This window comes from Misgurnus anguillicaudatus, chromosome 5, assembly GCF_027580225.2.
Source record: "Misgurnus anguillicaudatus chromosome 5, ASM2758022v2, whole genome shotgun sequence".
Taxonomy (NCBI): domain Eukaryota; kingdom Metazoa; phylum Chordata; class Actinopteri; order Cypriniformes; family Cobitidae; genus Misgurnus; species Misgurnus anguillicaudatus.
The window spans coordinates 29,619,478-29,638,378 of NC_073341.2; the positions used below are offsets into that span (position 1 = coordinate 29,619,478).

At 38.5% G+C, this 18,901-nt stretch overlaps 1 protein-coding gene across 1 annotated transcript in view; it reads right to left on the minus strand.

The window, feature by feature from the left end:
* Nucleotides 1-12,899, minus strand: part of notch2 (notch receptor 2) — a 53,005-nt gene extending 40,106 nt beyond the window's left edge. Inside the window, exon 1 of the mRNA XM_073867946.1 lies at nucleotides 12,338-12,899. Within this exon, the coding sequence (XP_073724047.1) occupies nucleotides 12,338-12,410 (73 nt within the window). The 5' untranslated portion in view covers nucleotides 12,411-12,899. The remainder of the gene's footprint in view (nucleotides 1-12,337) is intronic.
* Nucleotides 12,900-18,901: the final 6,002 nt, after the last annotated feature.

The window sequence follows — 18,901 nt, forward strand, 5'->3', positions numbered from 1 at the left end:
CCTTTAATGAATATGAAGCCAATTTACGGACACCAAAAGTGCGTTTCTGCAAATAGAAACGAGCTGTAGCACACACTTCCCTCTGAGACACAGGGTGACAGGTCATATGATTTCAAAGGAGTGCTGACACTGAGTAACATAGTACTACAGCTTAAGACAGGAAGTGCATTGAGCGCTAATACCGACTTCCTGCACTTTGACCAGGGTGCAGGAGATCTCAAAATATCCCCATCTACAAGAGCGTAGAGAAAGTGAGCACAGCCCGGGCACAAAGCCAACAGTCAAAGACAGGGCTTTACATAAATGCCCCAAAGCTCTTTAACTATATGGGCCTAGCAAAATTTAATGACTAACACTCAAAAACAGAAATTGAGACTGAAATGAATGACAAATCTTCTATGTGGTGAAAAATAATCCACAACATTGTCAGATAAGGTCAAGACTTAATCCTGGTTTAATTAATCATCAAACTTATCAAACCATACACACACTGAAATCATACAGTATTACATAATGAAGCTAAACCACTTAAAGCCATGATATGGTGGTTGAAATGTGGTATACGAATATGCAGTCAACTTGTTTCAGCCAAACAACTGTATTTAAACTATTATTCATCTCCTTAAAACAAACACTTTGGCTCCATGAGACTCAATACATTACTGAAAATCCTGATCAGAAGTGTTCTGGAAACCTGTTTAAAATAGTTGCATATTTTTTACAGTCCATCTGGTGATGCAGCTCAAGAAATTACACAGTTCAGCTTTAAAGAGTGTAATCCTTAAATGAAATAAGTCAGTATTGAAATGCACACACAAACCTAAACACACAACTTTAGACATCTATTTAGTTATTACAAAAACATGTTAAAAAGCTACTAACCAAATACAAACCCAGAGCCTATAAAAAGTATTACCCCAATTGTAATTGTCTGACAAACACCAAATTTTTTTTTATAACCATTCCACTATTAGTATTTAGTAGTCAAGTAATTTAAGCCTGGACTCTCTGAGACTGTAAAAGAGATGTCTAAAGCCCTGGGTATACTAGGGACGTCCGCGTATGGGAGCCGTCCGCATGACATCATCTTCGTCACCAGGAGGGTCCGCGGCCATCCACGTGCATCATCCACGTGCCACATCCACGTGCTGCCCAAAATTTGAGACCGCGCGGACAGTCCCCCGACAGTCCGCGTACAGTCCACGTACAACAGTGCATGTGCATGAAGATATTAAGACAGGACACTCCACTACAAACAATTATACAAAGGAAATAGACAGCATTTGCACACACATTATCGTTTTTTCTTTTTTACTTCTTCCAAAAACAGAAACTTTTCTTTACCTATACTAAATGTTTGAATGTACTGTAAAGGTCACCAAATCAGAGTATTTGAATAAAAAAATCATTTATATTGGGTACATGTCGAACGCGGCCATCCGCGTGTAGCTGCGGGGAGTATACATGGAAAGCTGCGCAGACGCGTGCGCGAGCCAGACGCGGAAAAAGTATAGCGTGACCTTAAGTGCACAACATTCATTGTCAATTATGTTTGGATTTTAAATGTATATTTACTTATTATTATTAACTGTTTCCCCGCCATTGGCGAGTTAGCTCGTCAATTAAGAGAAAACGCTTCTCTGCCAATGACAAGTTTTTCCGGCAATCGGTATTTATTCCCGCTATTATCCACCAGGTGGCGCTCTTACCCAACTTTAAACTCTGTGTATGAATCTGATCTGTATCAAAAGTCCTTTACAAAAATGGAAATATCTCAGCTTTTTACTCAAAATGTGGTATTTTTGAAGAAACCTACCCATATTTGAGTGGTGATCTAAAGAGAACAAAGGTAGGATGAAACTTTTTTGTTTGAAAGCAGAGGGTCTGTTCTTTCATTTGATATATTGTATGTTTATATATTTAAAGAAAAACATTTTCTGGAAAGCATGAAACTTTTGTAAAAATCATAAAAAATGCTGGCAACTTTTTTTTTAAACGCTGGCGGAGAAAGAGTTAACAGGTCGGTTTTCACTTTGATATAAAATTGTCTTTTTCTTTTAATTGGTTGGAAATGCCAAATTAGGACCAATTTGATTTAATACTGTAATAACAACAAAATATCCAGGGACAAGTGAATACCTTTCATTGGCACTGTATTTAGAGTGTCAGGCCAGGTATCTAATGTCCTGTAAGGTCAAAGCCTGCAACAGCAGAAGGCATTTGGCTGCACTCATTTCTGGCATCAACTGTGGTGGGAAATATTTGGGAGAAGTGGGTAAGCTGAGTGTGAAATCGAGCTTTCACAGTGATTTAAGAGGCGAGAGGAGGGGACCTGGAGTGCCCAAGATATAAGAGGGAAGAATAGAAGAGCAGGAGTCAAGTGTGCTCAAGAGGTAGAAGCAATAATGGAGAATGAGAGAAAGCAAATGACAGAGGAGTTGGGAACTAAGGGATACTGGAAGTGCATGCAAAAATAAAGGTCTTGCAATGGTTCACTGCAGCACCTTTGGTTAGGCAAAAACATCTACAAACACAGTGAACGTTGAATAGTCATTGGCTTACAATGATTTTTATATTATTTTTTTTACATAAGGAAGAAAGCAACTGAATAAAGTATATATTAAACTATTTATTTAACAAAACTAAACAATAAATAATTGTTAATTATGTTATGTTAAAATAATTAACCGTTACAATTATATTACTACATTTTATATTAATACAGTTAAAAAGATTACATTAAGAGTTCGCATAGCAAATGAACATATTCAGTCATTCATTATATGTATTACATTAATGAATAATTAAAAAAAACTTTTATAATTTCCTCAATTCGTCTTCTGTGACAGATGTAAGCCTCTCTTCACACTGTCAGTGTTTATGATTGACAACCGCATTTACGCATGACTACAGGTTTGAGTCTGAAAATCAAAGTGAAGTGAAAGTGACATGATTGGAGCAGTGGGCAGCTATCACTGCAGCGCCCACGAAGTAAATGCCTTGCTCAAGGGCACTTCAGTTGCAACCTGCCAGCCACGAGACTCGAACCGGCATTACAAGCCTTACTTCCTAACCATTACACCACAACTGTCCCATGTTCTGTTCATAAGCTGGAATAACAACTGTACCAACGACCAACCACGATCAAACATGTATTACACTTGACGTCTGTTATCATCGTAAAACATATAAAACAGCAACGTTGACACATTTAAACCATTATTTTCACAATGACCTGCACTATATAAGAGCAGTATGATTGATTTTATCATCAATGCTGTACTTAAAGAGGAAGTATTATCCGATTTACAATTTTACATTTCCTTTGGTGTGTAAGTGTGTGTCAGTACATGTCAACGATATGCAAAAAGGTACAAATCACCAAGTAAACGATGACACAAGTTATCGTTTCCAAAATAAATCTCTTTTCTTGGACTACAACAAACACACATATTGTAGGCAACAGTTTACTTCCTGGGCCGGTTGACGTGGACAAGACGTTCATTATCATAATTCCGCCCACTTCTGAAATACAGCCTGTAAGTAGTCTATGTTTATATATATAAAGAATTTACTAAACCATGACTCAAACACAAGTTGTGTGCAGTGCGGAGTTGCACTTGTTGTTTGTCGTTTCTACAAATCACAAATGCAGACATGGCTTAATGTTAATGTTACGTCCTGCTTAAGCCGCGCTGGTAAAGTTGATAGATCAACTTGGTGATCTGCATCAGATTTGGCTTGTATTGATAGTAAAGACAATATTAACTCCTGTCCAATCACAACGTACTGTTAAGCTAGCCAATCGGGGACACAGCGCTTTTCAGATCGATAAGCTCTGTTTTTGAACCCTAAAGGGCTCGACATTAAGGCTTGTCCGGGACAGATGAATTGCCATTGCGGTCAAGCTAGGCAGGCGTGGTTTCAGCAACCAGTTATCTTAGGTCCACGTCCCACCTCTTTGCCGATTTTTGGTTATCTGTGAGTGATGCGCTGCCAAGTTGGTAACTACTACTACAAAAACCTACGGGTGACGTCACATACACTACGTTCATATTTTTTTAAAGTATATGGCTAACATAAATGTAACAACACCAAGGGACGGTGTCCTAGACAGGGTTAGATTACCTTTCTTTTTGTTTTTACAAACATACCTTACAAAAAACGTCACTGGTGTGCATCTTGAGACAAAACAATGGTAAAGATATATTTAAAGGTATGTCAGTGCGAACTGTCAAGTGTTAAATGCATTTTAGTCTGTGACTAGACTTAAGCCCTGCCCGGGAAATCGCCCCCAAGTTTTTTATTTTTGATGGGAAATTCTTAGGATCCAAGTGTTGTCACTGCGGTTAAAATATTCAGACAGCCAGTATAAATATTGACATGCCCCAAACAGAGAACATTTATGATGCGCTAATCTTTTTCTGATTGTTTTTTATTGCCTTAGTAAGTCTGGTAGGCTAGTCTAGAAACACAGCTGTAAAATAGATATCTTTGTTAGCATAATGAATAATACTTTTATTCAACATGCCATTTATATTACATTGATAGTATAGTATTTGTAGTCAAGCTTTTAAATCAATGAAAGCGCAGTATCAAATTATTATCAAGAATCATGCAATTTTACTGCTATCACCTACTGACACAATAAAGCTGTTTACACCTAGTATTAAGATGCATTTTGGTCAATCCGATCACAAGTGGACGATGCTAAAGACAGGTGTAAATGGGGTGTAAAATGTTTTGAGCTTTTCGCCTTTCCACCACATTCAGAGGTAGTCCAAAACGCATATTTCATCAATTGCTCTAAAATATCAGGGTTTCCAACAGCACTTTTTAGTTCGGGCTGCCCGCCTAAGCTGGGAAACTCTACCGCCTTAACTAGGTCGTTAAAATAATAATAATAATAATAATTTGCTGCAAAAAAAGGCCGTCAAGTGCATCTCGGAAAATAGCACGGACACTCTTTACACCATGAGTGGACACGCGCGCCACACAGCCGAAATGAGAAAGACGTGGTCTGGACCGTCACTGTCTGGAGGATAACTAGCCAGTTGATGAAACATCTAGGAGAATTGCGCGGACGGGCTTCACACCGCGAGCGTGCACGCGCGCCACACGGCCAAAATGAGATAAAGAAGATAGCCAGTTGATAAAACGCGTGTCCATAAGAACTGTAAGTGGACTTATGTTTTGGGTTTATTTAAGCCTGTTATTGTATTAGTATATAGTTCTTGCAAATTTAAAGTAAGTTAGCAGGTGATTTTGTTGTTTGAGCAACCTGCTAGCAAGGTTTCACGTGCCTGTTGATCAGATATAATTGTTGAGCGCTCTTGCTCACGTTATTTATGTGCATTATTTACATGCTACAGTATTACACTCCTTTAAGATAATGTAATAATCTGTGGGAATATTAGTGGGAAATAATCAGTTTTTACAATCTTCTAATATTAGTTAAATTTAAGTGTCAATTTAAACCCGTCATTACTCCCGCTCACGTTTAAATGAAAGCAGATGGACTCGCCCACAGACCTGCCTCAGTAATCAGGCCAGAAGTGGTTGAAAGTGGACAAAAGAGATGGATTAAATTATAGGTGTAAACGTGAATGCGTATCTCTCGCCCATATGTGATCTGATCAACCAAAACTCATCTTAATACCAGGAATAAACAGCCTCTTTGGTATCATGAGAGAGAGACATCACTGAAACCTTTCTTTTCAAGAGTGTGGTCACATTTTCTCATGGGCAAACATGGTGAAGAGAAAACAAGATCATGTATATGAGTGAGAGACACAAGTGAAGGGTGAGGCAAGCACAGAAAGAGGCTTGGCCGGACTGGTCTGACAAGCTCTCCATATGCTCAATCAAACAACCAAAAGGGAAGATCTCAAAGGATTTTGGACAGGCTGTTATGAATTAACACTTATCTACTCCTAATGTAGCCCTTCCTATTCACTTCCAGACTTGCTAAAAGGGCATTTTAAATCCTCTAACATGTTTTAATTCTTCTTCATTCATGAACATCTAATCATGCAGTTAAACCAGGATCTACCGACTGCACGTTAATCTTAAGCCATGCACCACTTACTCTTTAAGCATGCACACCTGCTACAATCCACGTTCTGGCCCAGAGTCAACATAATTCATTTGGCTGGTCTATGATCACACTTAAACCACCAAATGAGTAGTAATATGAAGTAAAAGGTCAGGATTTCTAATATATGTCGACAGTGGACGGATGCCCTTTACTAGACAGCTTCACACTCTGTTTACTTTAGGTTTTTCTTACAAGCAAACAACAGCCAAATCTTCACAAAAACTCTATTATTTAGTGATTAAGCAAATGCTAAACATTTTGTTTTCAATTTTTCACATTCATGAGACTCAGGCTGTTTCCAAAGTGTGAAAAAGGGGAGCGAGAGGCAAATGTGAGGATGAGGTGAGAAAGAAATGAGTAAATCCTAATGAAGAAGTGGGGGGTAATATGCATAATAATTAAGAGAAGCAATTCACACTTATTTGTTAAAAACAAATGCATCACCCCTACTGTTAAACTGATAACAACATGATAAACTACAAGGATTTTTTGAGGTATAGAGAGACAGAAAAATGATAAAGACACAGACAAACTATCTATTTTTTAGCTCGTTTTGGAAAACAAATATTTAATAAAAAGTGTAGGAATGGAGGAAATGAAAAAGTGAGAAAATAATAAGGATAAACAATTAAAAATAATTTGTTAGTCGGAGCCGATGGTGTAGTGGGCTGCGCTCCGACATGTGGTGCTTCCGCACTTTCGGCGACCAGAGTTCAATTCCCGGCTTGTGGTCATTTGCCGATCCCATACCTGTGTCTCCTCCCAGTACTTCCCTGTCCTCTCCTTAATCACTTTCAAATAAAAGGCAAAAATGGCCAAAAAATATATATATAAAAAAAAACATCCCTATTGCCCTCTGTTGACATTCAAAATATTCCTTACAGCTCTAGACTGCACCTAAAATGGTCGCATTTGCAACCAAAAATATAAATTTGTGAGTGATATTTTTGCTGAAATCGCTGGCAACTATGGAAATTTACATGCTATTATTATAAAATTTGCATGCTATAACTTTAATTGTGCGCAGCAGTAATCCATCACATCATTTGTTGTGTTAATGTAATAAAATGACACATTGCGCATGAAAGTTTCACAGGGTTAGAACACTAAAATATGGACGTGCCAGAAAAACTAGTTCAAAATGAGAAATAGCAGACTTTTTCAAACAATCAACATTTTTGTCAAGCGCCAGCGCTGATGACACATAATAAACAAGCAACTCCAGCTGTGCCAGCGTGTGAGAAAGAGAGGACAGAGAAAGAAGATCATCTGTCAGTAAAAGTGCAAAATAGATTTTGTGACCGGAACATGCCATTTTAAAAAAGGCCGTGAGAAAAGGCGACAGCAAGTCAAAAGCATTAAAATGCTCATGATCATGTACAGTATTTAGTGTCACATGCGTCTGAACTGCGTGACAAGAAAGAATGAAAGGAGCTAAAATAAAATTCAACACAGCCTATCGATCACATTTGAAGAGCTACCTCCCAGATATTTTACCAGATAGTCCATCTCAGATAACTACAGTAACCATACTGTCAAAAATAAAGGTACAAAGCTGTCACTGGGGCAGTACTAGTGATGCACCGATGTATCGGTCGCCGATATTTATCGGCCGATTTTTTATGAATTTGAAACCATCGGCATATTGGCAATAGCTCGAGAAAGGCAGATACCGATTGTTTATTAATTAACTGCATAAAGAAATCCATTATATGTAAAAAATGAATTAATGTTGTTAATAAAATAAATGCTGAATAGCAAAAACCACCTTTGAAGGTTGTCATGATGTCTCATTATATTTGTTTTAGCTTAATTTGTGCCTCTCTTATTATGTTGGTCAGTTGAATGTTAATTTGATCCAATCCATGTTCAGTAAAAATAATTTGATGCAGAAATAAACTAGCTAATAGACCAACTGTATAGTATTGTATACAAGTGTTTAATATCGGTATTGGCCGGAAGTTGTCTGTGTAAATTGGTATCGGTATCAGCCCAAAAAAATCCTGTCGGTGCCTCCCTAGGCAGTACCCTTTAAAAAGGTCCTAATATATACCATCTAGGTACAAATATGTATTTTTGAACTGCCAGTATGTACCTTTGAAGTACTACACTCTCAGAAATAAAGGCACAACAGCTGCCACTGGGACAGTACCCTTTCAAAAAGGTACACCTTTGTACCCAAAGAGGGCATATTAGTACTTTGAACTGCCAAAATGTACCTTTAAAGGTACATATTTGTACCTAAATGGTACATATTAGGACCTTTTTTAAAGGGTACTGCCCCAGTGACAGCCTCGTACCTTTATTTTTGACAGTGTAACATGCACTTTTGGGAACAAAGGTGTGATTTTTTGAAAGGGTACTGTCCTAGTGACAACTTTTTTTACTTCTGAGAGTGCATAGTTTATGGTTTTATTTGTATTAAAACCATAGTAACCACAAAATTACTATGGTCTCATCACAGAAACTATAGTTTTAACATGACATTTGTATTAAAACTTTAGTTATTCAAGTTGTAATAAATAAATAACATGGTTACTTCACTTTTACTTTACTAAAACTATGGTTAATGTTTTAAGGGAAAGAAAGACGTACACATTTAAAAATGTTCATCCTAATGTTTTCAAAATTGCAGTTTATTCTCATGTGGCATTTAAAAAAAATATTTGGCGCCTGTATTTTTTGCCTCATAGGAGCCAGTAGTTCCTTAGTTGAGATCTGGAGACCTGCAAGCATTTACAATTCTGAGATGTGGAGGTAGTTAAACAGGGAGTGGCATGATGAAAAACAATAAGATGGAGAGCAAGGAAAGATGTAGGGAGTGATAAAAGAAAGGGAGGAAAATGGATCATTTGATGATGGGAGTGAGCGCTGATCCCTGCCGATGAGCACATGAAGGTGTGGAGCTCCAACACCGAACAGAGAAACTCCAGGGACCCGAAACACAATCCCACCACTTGAGTACCTCTCTCCTCTTAAAATTATTTCATTATTTCAAGTTTTCTTTCCTGTGTGTGTAGCCTGTGTTTCTCATTCTCCATTTCCCTCTCTTTTTCAAATGGAGCACTGAGCTCAGCTCCAACACGGATTTGACCAGATGTGAAATAGTGAGCGTGTGACTCTCTCAGCACTCGCTGTAAATCTGTTTCATAACATCTAACAGCACATTCATAACTCAATGCGTGCGTGTATAAGTAATTACATTGTGTGTGTGTGTGTGTGTGTATTGGCACTGTTCATTTAATTAAATGTTCTAAAGCCAAATAAAACCCGACTTCAACAAAAACCAGTCACGTGACCTTTTATCCTCACTAAATGCAGGAATGAGACCAACTCTATAAACTATATTCAGTGACTTATAAAAACTGTTCGGAGTAAGTACTTAAACTGCTGATTTTGGGAAATTGGTCTTGAATTCAAAGAGTAGCTGTGATATAAAAAGCCTGCACTTCTACGACCACAAAAACACATAAAGTGCACGATTCGTTCAATTTGATAGCAGTCACACATACTGCATATGCAGATCATATTAAGACCATTTGATCTGACTTTAACCAAGCCTATTGGAAGTTATACAACAAAAATATGGTCAACATCGGAGGAGTGTTTCCAAACAAAATCTGTTTCTCTTTGTTGCTGATGGGATTCAGACGGCATTATAGCGTCAGAGGTTTTGCACAAAGCAGCTGTCTCGCAGCTGTAGACCTTGTAGCCTGCACGGCTGTTAAAGCGCTGCCTCATCCCCGCGACCAAACCCAGAGCCCAGGGGAGATCTATGCTCGTGTGTGTCTCTCTTTCACTCTCTCTAGTGCTAATAGCTGCTGAGAGAGATGGGGAAGTAATTATGAGAGTCTGACAGGGCTGGGCTGAGTGGAAAGTACTCAAGAGTCAGAAGAGATTTGTCGGCATTGGCCCACATCCATGCTGGACAGCATAAGGAAGTTGTTCGCGCTGAGTGAGGAAGTAACCCCATTTCCTGACATTTCTGTAAATACAACAAGTGCTCTCTATTAAGTTAAACGCTAGACATGGCAATGAACAATGACCCCCTCCTACAGCAAATCTCTAATTATGAGACGGGGCATAAACTGCACGCAGAATTGATAACATACACACGAGGGGAGGTTTTCAGCAGCGCTCATTAAATCTGTACGTCATGTGGGGCTAGAAGGCACCATGATAGTTTAATGACAGACTGCATCTAGTTTGGGAGGAAACCTTTCTAATTATGAAGGGCAACAACATTCCAAGGAAAGTTTCTCAGAGTTGGCCGTGTCCGAAGCAACTGAACAGAAAACTTTCACTTCTTAACCTTGGTGTATCTCACGTCCCCATTATGTGCAAGGGCATTAGAAATGTTAAAGGTCAGATGGAGGGAAGTCTGATTTCATGTAATTGCTTTAGCAATACTAAGAAGGAAATGAGGCTGCATGACAAGGTAGTGTGCTAAGATCGGGCCTGTAAAGTTTGCACACGCACAAACACTTGTATTGTGCATGTGGTTATGTGTGCGCTGGTTACTTACAAGATTAGTGTATTACCCTGCGGCAGGAATGCGGAATGTCATAATTCCCAATTTGTTTGTTAACCTGTTCTGCAGTCAGTGCAGCCTTAAAGTTTTTAATCTGTGGATTTAACATTCCACTATTTTCATTCTACTGGTTAAATATGCATTGATGTTGACCAGTCCAGGTATCTATTTAGTACACTACCATATTATTATATTATTATTTCAAAAAGTCCCAACCCTCCTCGCCCCACTTCTCACCCGTTTAAACCCTCCACCGCACCAGCTGGTTTGGATGTGGGCATCCTTGAGATATGCAAACCGTAGGCCATTTCATAAACAACTCGTTGTGTTCTAAAAAGTAGGAGTTTCCAAACATAATCACATTTCACACCAGAGAGCAGGAGTGGGTCAGAACCGCACACCATGCAGCTCGCAGGCGGAAACAATGGGCCAACTTCTTTCAGCACGCGCTTTAACGGCTGATGTGAGCAAATGCATGCAGCTGGTAGCGACCTACACAACTGAGGCAATGCGATGTCGTGTGCCAGCAAAGAAAAGAGGGAATCAATCCCACCCCAAGGAGTGAAACTCAATACAGAGGAACAAGAAACCTAATCTGTGAGACACAATGGGCAAGCTCCGCTGCAGCGTTGTGAAAATCAGTGCATCCACAGGGAAATGTGTGTCTGTGTGTGTATAAGGGAGGAAAAGAGGGGGAGAGAGACACAATGAGAAAGACAAGGGAGAGAGAGTGGAATGTGAAACACCAACAGTAGCATTCCTTTCGCTTCTTGCCGAGCCTGCAGTCGTTTTTATATTGTCTTGTTTTCTTGTTTTTGTAAGGCTCTATTTTGGAGGGAATGGGTCTGAGTAAATCACGTGGAAGAGAAGTCATATGTGACTTTATTCAAGTCTCTAATGCAGCAACTGGCACCCTTTGTGTGTGCGTAACCTGCTGAGCTGCTCAGCATAAATAAACAGTCGTCAAATGGAAAACTCCGAAGTGAGAAAAGCAATAAAACTGGATGCATACTACTTTGCTCTTTCTAGAAACTTTGAAAACGCACACACAGCTTAAAATAACAAATGAAACCCCCTAGTGAAGAAAAGCACAACGTAATTGTGACCACAATTTTCACGTTGCTTGCTTGCTTCTAGAGCGAAACCGTATTGTGCTCCTTTTCCTCGGAAACCAGATGGAAACCATACACACATGATAAAAAGTCCATAAAATTTTCCCTCAGCAGTGTCCATTTTAAGTTCTCGAAAATAATGGGAGCTGCTGCAGAGTCCATTTACATCTGGCCAGCGGTGGTGAGAGGTCCACTTAATAAAATCACAGGGACTTTGAAAGCTCATTCAAAAACGTATGCACACCATACCGTAAACAATGAAATAAATCATTCTTTCTACAAAACGTAAAATATTTCCGAGCTGACGTTTTAGAGTACATAATAACTAGCGAAAAAGCTAACAAGTGGCAAGCAGGAAAAATATATTTTTCGTAACAAAGTTGACATGTAATTTTAATTACTTTTAAAGAGATACATAAAATGGATTAAATGTATCCGAAATACTATGATCTCAAAGATGAAGCTGTCACACGCCATTCGAGGCCGCGAGCAGAACTGAAACGTGACCACTGATGCTTCAGACATCCGTACAGATGCATACTCACGGCGAATGACTTTTAAAAAAATGTATGAAATATAAGCTGTTTAAGTACTTACCAAATGATAATTTAAGGCAGCAAATAACAAGGAGAATGACTTTGCCGAAAGAGACAATGGGTAATTGGCCCATATTTTTTGTAAAATCCACATAGAGTCGCCAGCGCGAGGCTGTGCTCCGTCTCAGGTTAAAGCGCAACGAATCTATGAATGATTTCTAATCAGACGGCCAAGAGTCCGAAAATAAACTATATTCAGTGGATAACTGTCTTCTTCTGTCAGAACCACTCGTTTGATCACATATATCCGTACAGTTCTGTCCTCATTTAAAGGTTTTTTCTTCGCTTGGCTGTGCCGTGATCAAACTTTCTGAACTTCTCTCTTCTTTCGTCCCAGTCACTGGTCGCAGACAAAGGTGTTCTTCCGCAAACCCTACGGGTGGATCTATATTATGTGCTATCACCGCAAATTACAAACCTCTTAAATATTTACTCACTAAAACCACACCTTGCGTTTAAACAATCACATTAAAGAATTGTTTAGCTAAAAGTGTGTTTTTAAACAAAGCTAGAATTGGTTCCAATACAGGTTCTTTAACTTTCCGTGGCGGAGGAATTTTTTTACTTATTCTCGACTCTGCAGAACAGAGTATGACTCAAACTTAACCCGTTCTTACTTTTTCCCTCCACCCGCTGACGTTACTTCGCAAAATGCCCACCCCTTCCCTGTGGGGTTTTGATTTAGAGAGATTTATCCACAATGCACTGTTCTTTTACATATAAATATCACAGATATTAAACAGATTAATAAAAAAATTAGGTAATTATTTTTATGCTTAAAAATAAAATATTACGTACCTACAAGAGAAACTTTATTTCCTCTTGACATTCAAATTGAACAATTTGTGTATCTGGGAATGTTTTATTTATAAAAGGAACCTAACGTTACAGAGAAAATTTCAAGAACATTAAAATAAAATAATATAGGCAAAAAAGGGTCAAATGTTAAGGGAACATTTTGTGCTTGCTGGCCTGACTTAAAAGTTTAATTCCAATGGGACAGTGAAAGCACAGATGTAATGTAACAACAAACACAACATCCTTACTATTCAATGCTTTCGGCATACCTTTGTCCCACCAACAATGATCAAACGGCTATTGTCACCAGATGATAGGAAACATTATATCATAGAGTGAAACAAGCTCTATCCAATTCTTTCCACCTACACCACATCAAAACATTACAACAGAAATATGACATGACTCAGGTACCATTCTACCCCAGAGATCATCAAAGATGTATCAGAGGCACTCCATTGTTTAAAATGATGCATTAATGGGCTTCGACTGTAAAGGCAAAATAAACAAATCAACCCCTTTTTGTCCTCAAGTGCTCCCCAATGAAAGACTACATTGAATAGAACAAATTAACCCTCCTAGTTACCCTGCAGGGGGTCATGCTTCGGTTATTCAAAAGCTAGTACTTTAACCACAGTACCGTTCTCCAGTGTGAATGATAGACTTTGTTTTATCCCCAAACTGCTTTAGCAGCACTGTAAATATAGAGAAATGTATTATTCTAATTGGATTGACTTTAGTTGACAAAGAGGCGAGAGGGGATGTAGGCTCCCAATAATCAAAACTAATAACTTTAACCAACCCGATATTACTAGAATGATTAATGAAAACATAAGTTTCACTAAAATTGTATACTGTATGTACAGTTCACGCTTCAACCTCCCCAATGTTCAAACCAAAACTTTTTTCTTTTCACCATTTTTCCCACAAACTCCAGGCAAATTAAAAGCAAATAATGGCTCTTTTGAATATTTCTTTTTATTGAGTCACATGTATCTAAATTATTATTGCTCATTTTCATCAGGATTTTCTGCTGGAATCTCCCCAAAAGCCCTTAAAAAACAGCTTTAACTTTTGGGTTTGCTGTCCTTGCCACTAAGCTCAGGTTATGCTCGCAATAAAACTTGTGCAGTACATCAACTACAATAGTTTGTATAATTTAGTTAATATAATATAATTTTATCTTAAACATCCAAAAATATGAAAAAGTGCTTTGGATACAGTAATGGGAAACAGATACTTACACTGTAAAAAAATTCTGTAGAAATTACAGTATTACTGGGTATTAACACTGTAAATAAATGTCTCTAGAAATTAATGGGTGTTACTGGCAACTAGCTGCCAGTAACTTACCGTACATTTTACATTTATGTTATTTACTGGCAACATTTTGTTCAAAGTTAAATGAACATGAAAATTTTTTGACTTTATCTTCTACAGTAAGTTACTGGCAACCAGTTGCAAAATTACAGCACATTTTTTAGAGTGTTGGAACTAGCTGCCAGTAACTTACTGTAGATTTTACATTTATGTTATCTACTGGCTGTTATTTTCTGTTATTTAACTGTTGTTTGTTCAAAGTTAAATGAACATGACACATTTTTAGGCTTTATCTTCTACAGTAAGTTATTGGCAACCAGCTGCCTTTGCCGCAAATTTTTTACAGTGTACGTTTTGCCACTGACAAGCATCACAATGATTCTCAGACCATTTGGGACTGACCTCAGCTTTGATCTGTGTGTATAATTATCACCTTGGCAGATAAGGACTGCCTTCAAATTTCTTATATCCTTTAAATTTCAAAACAAATATTATTATAGTTTAAACAAACAACCGATGCCAGGGTTGCAAATGAATATAGCCAAATGACCGAATGTACAGGCCGTAGGTCAGAAGGAGAATCCTGGGACAATTTTTAATGGCCTGCCATCTACAGAGTGATTTGTAAACGTATGTGTCTAGGGGGGCAGATAAAACAGTGATATATGATGCGACTAGGTGGCATCAGAAGATAGATTGCCTCATCATTGGTTACCTACCCCCCAACCCATCGTCATTTAGCGTGGGAAACTACACATAGCTACACACCAAAAACTCTGCCTTGACATTGGAGGGGGAAGTTGCCAGTTTGAGAAAAAATATAAAGCTGACAGACAGATATATAGTTGGATACATACATATTAAAGGCAGTGGTACCTGGACTCGAAGGTGCTAGAAATGATTTGTCTATTTTTGGTTTCTGGAATAGCATTTCTTTATGACCTTTACAACCCCTTCTCACTAGAAGAGAAAATAAATTGTATAGACGGTTTCATCGGACGCACGTGATACACGTCTGGTTCCGAACCTTACTTCCGGTTTCATTTTTTTTATGGTCTGATTAGTTGCTAAACTTATCTCTTGAACAAATGCCTCGTCGAAAATAACAAATGTTTTGGTTTCCTAGGTAATCTGTGTGTTGTTTTTTTGCTTGTTATATAAATAAACTACGTTTAAAGAACTTTGTTGTTATTTATTCTTAGCGGCGTTTACCGGAAGTTACGTGCGGACCACGACAGCCGCTTGTTTATGTTGTTACTGCTGAAACCGTCTATAGGTTCTTTATGGACCCATACAGCCTGACAAACAGCCCTTTAGGAACTTTTATTTTCAAGATCGTTCATGTACTGTACACTGTGCCAAATTCATAGTGCCCACCAATGATGACACTAGCAAAATTACATGGAACCATAACCAAACTTTTGCCCTATTAAAATGAAATGAGAGAGGTGGCACAGGAAGTAAGGGGTATATTTAGTGGTGGATTATCTCACTCCCCTTGACCTCTTTACACTTCCGCATTACATGATCTCAATGGCACTGCAAAAACTACAGCAGTGGCTGTAATGTGAGAGAGTGTTGAGCATGTAGGCTTAAAATTTGCTCTATAATAAATAACAATCAAAGGATTACTCAGGTTTTTTGTGAATAACTCGCCCATACTTGGGGATTTCCTACTATGTTAATGTTATTACATTGCTAATAGAGAAGCTGCAGTAAGTTGCAGCAGGTGAGATCTAGGAAGAGACATAGCATGTATTAGTTTAACTGGAAATATCCTAAAAGACAAAATACGTTCAATAATGTATGGCTAGGATAATGTCGACACATTAATTTAACACACAGAAGGGACTATTGAGAAAGAATACTCATGAAATGTTCATCAAAATCTAATAGAAAATATCACAGTGTGACTTATAGGGATAGTTTTGTTTATTAAAATAAGCCTTCATTCTGTCTAGGATTGCAGCTAAATTTAAAAGCATAATGTTGTGTTGTGACAGGCCATGTGACACGCGAACCATCTGTAATTTGCATACGTGTTATGAATATGACACATGTTAAAGAAGAAATACCCACAGTCCTCTTTTGAATGCAAGGTACAGGGTATGTTCCCAAAACAATGGAGTATCTGTACAGTCCGAGCATCTTCTCAAACAGAAAAAAACAAACAGGAAAACGACCTTGGCAGGGACTGTTTTGCCTAAAAGCTGTCAATGGCTAATAGAGTTACACTCCTATTATAATGTCAATACAAAGAGCACACATGCATATGCTAAGATCCTGCATTACGTATGTTTGCAAATTCAATCTGATAATTAACATTGAACTCCGTGTATGTGACGAATCTTCAACATCTTCAGACAAGTTCTCAAGCATCAGGTTCTCTTTGCGCAAGTGTTGGAATGACCACAGGACCTGACCACATCTCAACGTTCCACAGTGGTAAGGGCTCTGGGTCGACTTGCGGCTCACTTTAACACTGCTTGGCACAAAAACCCTTCTTGTACTCAGAGGGGCCAATACAGTAGAGGTTATAAGAAGAAGGGGTAAGAGGAGAGCTGACAGCTAAAGCCTTGAGGCCCCTAAAGGGGAGAATAGCGTGCGTCTTGTAAGCAGACCTTGGGTCTTGCAGGGGCAGGTGGGTGACATTCGCTCTTGTGAGCATGATGTCTATCCAGCATCCCATACACGACGAGAGGGCTATTTATACAGCACTGGGAAAAATACAGCAATATGTTCATGAGCGTTGACCTACAGACGTAGAGGCCATGTCGATCTAGCTGTAGACCACCGTGACTGACCCCAGGGTCAGATTCAGTGTGCGGACACATATTACGGTATATTGTAATGTTCAAGAATATACATCAAAGGTCCCGTTCTTTCTCTGTTTTTAAAGCTTTGATTGTGTTTACAGTGCGCAATATAACATGTGTTCCTGTTTCACGTGTAAAAAAACGTGGTATTTTTCAAAAAATTTACTTATCTCTATACCGCTGTTTTCACTGTCCTCAAAACAGGCTGATGTCTTCTTTGTTCTATGAAGTCCCTCCTTCAGAAATACGTATTGAGTTCTGATTGTTTAGTTTGTTTAGTGTGTTGTGATTCTTAGCTTAGCAGAGCCGTTTGAGCGTAACTGGCGACTGACGTATTCCTCTGGGCAGAGTTTAGTCAAAAACTGTTCTAGTGACGTCATTAAAGCAGGAAGTAGAGAACTTTAGTCCAAACCGGCCGTTCGCAGTAGGCTTTGAAAGGGAAATTCTGTTTAAAGAAAACAGAGAAATGTACACTAGATGTCGCCTTGGGGTTCTAAGCATGCGTCAAAACCGCTACCATCTTGAAACAGGGGTCTTGTCATAGGACGTAGCTAGGTAATGCTACTATCTCCGTCTGTACATCGGATCATGAACGATGCCGGACTTTTGTGCTGTGTATGGATGTCAGGGCTACTAGCACTATGCATTAGTTAGAAAAAGTCGATTTTCATAATATCAAAACTTTGTTTTTTTTCCTGGACTCAATGCTAAATACATGTCTGACTGTTGAAACGAACCAAAATAAAACCAAGAAAATTGCATTCATGACGATTTATGGTGATTTTATTTCCGTTACACCATTGCCTACAATGACGCTGATGCGGGGTTCCCCTGTTTCAAGATGGCGGCTTTGTTTGACGCATTCGGTCCAATGAACTGCCGTAGCCAAGGTGACATAGTGTATATATCTATGTAAAGAAAATATATCGCCTGGCATTGAACTTTGAGCTTTACCATTTTGCAGGTATTATTTATGCTCTAACAGCAACATTAAACATTAACTAAAGTTTAAAAAATAGGATCAGGAAGAACGTGACCTTTAAAAATCTGGGATTCAGAATTCAAATTAAACCTGAAAATAAAAAATGTGATGTCATCTTCTAAAACATTTTCACGATAAATAAATAAGCAATATTTACAATTCTGCACGCCCACAAAGTAAGATTATTCTGAAATATTCAGTGGAACTATGAATCATGGATCAGGGAATGCCGTCTCGTTTTGCAGGCAGTACACATACACACTGTTTAAAACCAGTACAGATAGAAGGCACTTAAAAGCACCAAGTGTGTAAATGTAATAACTTCTGAATAATCTTCTCAAGTCAACATATTGATGAACAGTAAACTTTAGATTTTATACCTCTCTATAAATTATGAGGGCATAATGTTTTTGAAGCCGTATGACCTTTGTGATAATCCATTACAAACGTGTGTGGTGGGTGGTGTACAGTTTCTGCATGGTATATCGCTTAGAGTTCATGCTAATAAACCGCCCTTTGATTTTCTGGGGCCGGTCCCACTGGCTTAAAAGTGCACTGGGGTTAAGGTAATTCTCTACGGTAAGTAGCCTTTCACTCACTACAGAGCCAGAGGGAGTGAGAGAGACTTAAGAGACTTAAAAAATGCACA